This window comes from Nicotiana tomentosiformis, chromosome 9 (genome assembly GCF_000390325.3).
Source record: "Nicotiana tomentosiformis chromosome 9, ASM39032v3, whole genome shotgun sequence".
Lineage (NCBI taxonomy): Eukaryota > Viridiplantae > Streptophyta > Magnoliopsida > Solanales > Solanaceae > Nicotiana > Nicotiana tomentosiformis.
In genome coordinates this window covers 95,925,076-95,929,193 of record NC_090820.1, presented here as the reverse complement: position 1 = coordinate 95,929,193, position 4,118 = coordinate 95,925,076, and the positions used below count along the sequence as shown (strand labels likewise).

Here is a 4,118-nt window from a genome sequence, read left to right as displayed (position 1 = left end):
ATATTTTATACATAAGTCATAAACATTGTTATGAAGCTGATCAAACTCTCGGAATCCATATCGGGACCCGGTATCAACAAAAATCTAATTATGGCCAAATTTAAGGATTCTTTAAACCTTTAAATTTCTAATTTCCGTCAAATTGAGATAATTCTAGATACGGACTTCCAAATTTGATTCCTGGCATACGCCCAAGTCCCAAATCATGATACGGACCCACCGAAATCGTCAAAATGCTGATCTGAATCGGTTTGCTCTAAACATTGACCGAAGTCAACTCAAATGAGTTTTAAAGGCAAAATTGCATATTTTCTTTCGTTTTTCACATTAAAATTTCCGAAAATAGATACATATTGTGCACGCAAATCGTGGAAGGCAGAATGGAGCTATTCGAGGTCTCGAAATACATAAATAAAATTTAAAATTAAAAAAATAACATATCGGGTCATCACACTTTGGCTCGATAACAAAGTTCCTAACGGGAAACAAAGTTTGATATCAGACCAAAAGCTATTCAACTGTTCACGAGTTCTCTTTCCCTACAAGCCACTGAGGGTGGTTAGATAATATTTGGTTCCATAGTAAAGTTCCTAACGAGAAACGAAGCTTGCTATCGGACCAAAGATTATCCAACCATTCATTAGTGGGATTCTCAAAGGAGAAAGACTTCTAGTGTTCCAATTCGCATTATTCACATTTGAACACTGGGGGAATGATATGAGAATATGGCAATCTAATTGCAACATAAACCAGAACTACAAAATTCAGGAACAAAAATGTCTCATCGGGACCAGGGACTGCACAACCATCACTGTAGAAACAAGTTGAATAAATTAGCCACAAGTAATGGCAATTTCTTTTTCAACAAAATGAATGCGTATATGTACTTTTTAATATAGAAATAAGAAAAAAAAATTCTTTTATTTTTATCTTGTTTCTTATCCAAACGATGAATTGATTTTATCATTTGAAAGTTAATCAAATACTTCAAATGCTAGTGTTGGAATGAACAGGAGACGTCCTATACAAGAGCACCATAACCATAAGAGAACCCTGTCTTATGAAACCCTCACAGTAAAGGGTTAGTTCCAGAAGTGTTTATGCCCGGAACCCAAATTATATTGGGAGAAAATACACCTGAAGCCTTGCATAATTCAATGCAAAAAAGTAAACTTTGCACAATGCTTAAAAAAGTACTTTTATTTATCAAACATGCCAAGCAGCACAAGTACAAAAATACGAAAAGAAAACAACACAAGAAAAAAACTAAATTATATAACCCAGAACTCGGGAGTAGAGAAGCATTTGCGTCCCCAGGAAAAGTAGGAGGATCTGTCGTCCGCTCAGGATCTTGGCCTTCATCATTATCCTCTTCAAGTTCCTATTTGGTTCTCGAGAACTCGGAACTGGAACCAGAAGAGTCAATTGCATCGGGCTAAGTCGAGAGGCGTCTTCAATCGGTTGACTCTAGTTCTCGGTCATTGGCAATTTAGGCATCAATATCAATGAGACCCTCTTTGGCCTCTTCCAAGGTTTTTCTTCTCATTCTATACATAGAATGTGTGTTTTCAATAATGAGGGAATCTGCTTCGTGATGGAGTTCTGATTTAAGCTGATCAACCTCGCTTGAAAGGCTATCCCTCTCGGATCTAGCGGCGCTAAGACTAAGATCAAGATCAAGGATAGTGGCTATATGAACCTTATAATGTTCCATGATCCTCTTATACTTATCCTCCATCTGGGAACGCTTCTCCTCAGAATAAGTAGCTTCTTCAGCTTTGGAGTTCAAGGCTATTTCCAAGTTAATCAATCTCTCAATGGAGGCAGATTCACGCTCAGCAGCAATGAGCACATCATTCTGGACCTTAGACCATTTAGCCTTGGCTTCTTGAAAATATACATTTAATTGAGAGGCTTCTTGGCTGAGGGCCATCACTTCCTTCTCGCTTTGCTGCAACCGAGCCTCTAACTCATCAGCTTCAGCAACTTTTGCTTCCAGCATAGGGAGGCGAGCAGCAATTTGGTCCCGTTCGGCCAACAGTTGATCCTGCTCAGACTTAAACTTTTCTTTATCAAGGATCAATTTTGAAAGGCCTTCGGAAGTAAGGAAGTTGGCATGCGAAGCAACGCTCAAGTTAGAAACTCTTTCATAACAAGTCAAAAGGAAATAGGCAGTAAAAAGACCAAGTACAATATGGAAGTTGCATTGTGCATTACCTTATTTATCATACACTCCCCCAAAAGAGAGTGTATTTTCTTCTTATCTTTCTCTGAAGTTAGTGGCTTCAGGTAATTAGGGAGTTCCACCGGCCAAGACAACAGATGGTACTCATTATATACTGAGAGGGAGACACTTCATCTCCTCTATGGATCTATAAAAGGAGGCAAATAGTTGTGCCCAAAATTCCTATAGTCTAGGGACTGGGGAGGAGGGGCATCCTCCTCTCGGGTGTCTACGGCCGGTGAGGGTGATGTAGAAGTTGCTGGTGATGAAGGTATGGACGACGTGGAAAGATATGAAGATGATGGTGTTGTGGGTTGAAAAGCAGCTACGACAAAGGCAGTGCTGGTTGTTGGTTTCTCACCCTAACCGAAGACGGAAGAGGCCCGGTACTCAGCCTCAAAGTACCGGGAGCAGCAACTGGGACTGGAAAGTGAGAATTAGCATTCTCTACCAAGTCAAACTCTCCCAGAGTGCTTGGGCATCGCCCCCGATTAGGGTTTTAAGCTCTTCAGATTGCGCATTCTATTGAACTGATGAAGGTCGTTGTCTCTTCTATAGGGAAGCCCCTTCATCAATGGCTTCTCCATCATCATCAATCACCACAATGACTACGACTGGCTTGGTTCAACTTTATTCACCTTTATTATTCTTCCCCTCAGCCGAGGAAGAACGCCGCCTTTTTGGTTGCTTTCTCTTCGGCTGGGGACTCCTAGAGGAAGAGCTTGCATCAGAAGTAGATCTGATGGCGCCGGTTCGAGTGAAAGCCTCCTTCAACAACCTCGCAGCCTCCGTGGTATCGGCCAAAACATCCTCCTCATGGATGGTAACAAAGCCCTGTGGGAGACTTGAATTCAATGAAAAAGAGGTTAACCAATTATTTTCTTATGCACAAAAGTTAGATGAGGACAATCAGTTTCAAGAGTCAACTTACCATAATTTTTGGTCTTCCACCCGTATTTGGGGGCTAGTTCTTTCTACCGGCGGGTCTCAGGCGTGGTGATGCCCAGAATTCTTTGAACCCAGTGGTCCAAGCCTTCAACCATTTGAGGTGTCCACTGAGTTGCTAAAATAATGAAAAGAGAAGAATCAACAACGGCATGAAATAACCTCTTTTCATAAGAAAAAAAAGACAGATTTTGAACTTGTGTGTACGAGTTCACGACTCAGGGAAAGATGGAGTTGTGGTCGGGATGATATCCCTGGTGGCGACAATGACAAACCGTTCCATCCATACAGGGTCGATGTCGTCATCCATGCTGGTGAGCAATGCATGGTAGCCACGTTTGCTGAAATCTATTACTCCCCCACGGAAAATCTTGGAGAGTAGAGATTAATCATGCGAGCCAAGGTGAGCTCCTCTTTCGTCTCCTAGCACAGTCGCCATAGACAAGTCACCGTTCTCCATACAAAAGAGCCCACTTGTGCCAAGCAAACTGGTATTTGTGGCACAACTCCAAAATTACGGGGTCAGTTCTCCCTCTCAAAGAAAACGCACCCAAAGTAAATGGCGGTATAAACGTACATGAATCCCTTCTTAGAAAGGTTACTCGCTCTACCAGTTCAGGAGCAATAATGTTTAGATCATGCCAATCACAATCCTCCTTCACAACAGGAATGCTGGAAGGGTGAGTGGAAGAAGGGTATATGCCAACATCCCAAGTGCGAGAACTTGAAGAAGGAAACTTCTATTCGAAGTCCTTGGATGTGTTGAATCTTTTGAGGATGATGGTGCTCACCGTAGGGGGGTCAGCATCAACATTGATTTTTTTATATTTGTTCTCCTTCGGAATCCCACCGAAGAGAAAATCGGGGTTCTAAGAAGAGTTAGTGGAAGAAACCATGATTAGAAGAAGGTTTTAAGAGTTCTTTGAAGAAGAAGATTAAAGAAGAGTGA

At 41.6% G+C, this 4,118-nt stretch overlaps 1 protein-coding gene across 1 annotated transcript; it reads right to left on the bottom strand.

Annotated features, from left to right (window-relative positions):
- Positions 1 to 1,489: 1,489 nt before the first annotated feature.
- On the bottom strand, positions 1,490 to 3,479 carry LOC138899230 (uncharacterized). Its single transcript, XM_070185371.1, has 3 exons — positions 3,445 to 3,479; positions 2,863 to 3,068; positions 1,490 to 2,094 (listed from the first exon to the last, which is right to left on the bottom strand). Exons 1-3 carry the CDS (start codon positions 3,477 to 3,479, stop codon positions 1,490 to 1,492), a joined length of 846 nt encoding a protein of 281 aa, XP_070041472.1.
- Between the last annotated feature and the right edge of the window lie 639 nt (positions 3,480 to 4,118).

Excerpts from the sequence above, each read along its gene's own strand:
- LOC138899230 (XM_070185371.1), bottom strand. The coding sequence starts at position 3,479 with ATGGATGACGACATCGACCCTGTATGGATGGAACG. Across the intron at positions 3,069-3,444 it reads GACCCTGTATGGATGGAACG|TCTCCCACAGGGCTTTGTTA; the intron begins GTTTGTCATTGT and ends ATTGAATTCAAG. Across the intron at positions 2,095-2,862 it reads TGAGGGGAAGAATAATAAAG|GCCTTTCAAAATTGATCCTT; the intron begins GTGAATAAAGTT and ends TTACTTCCGAAG.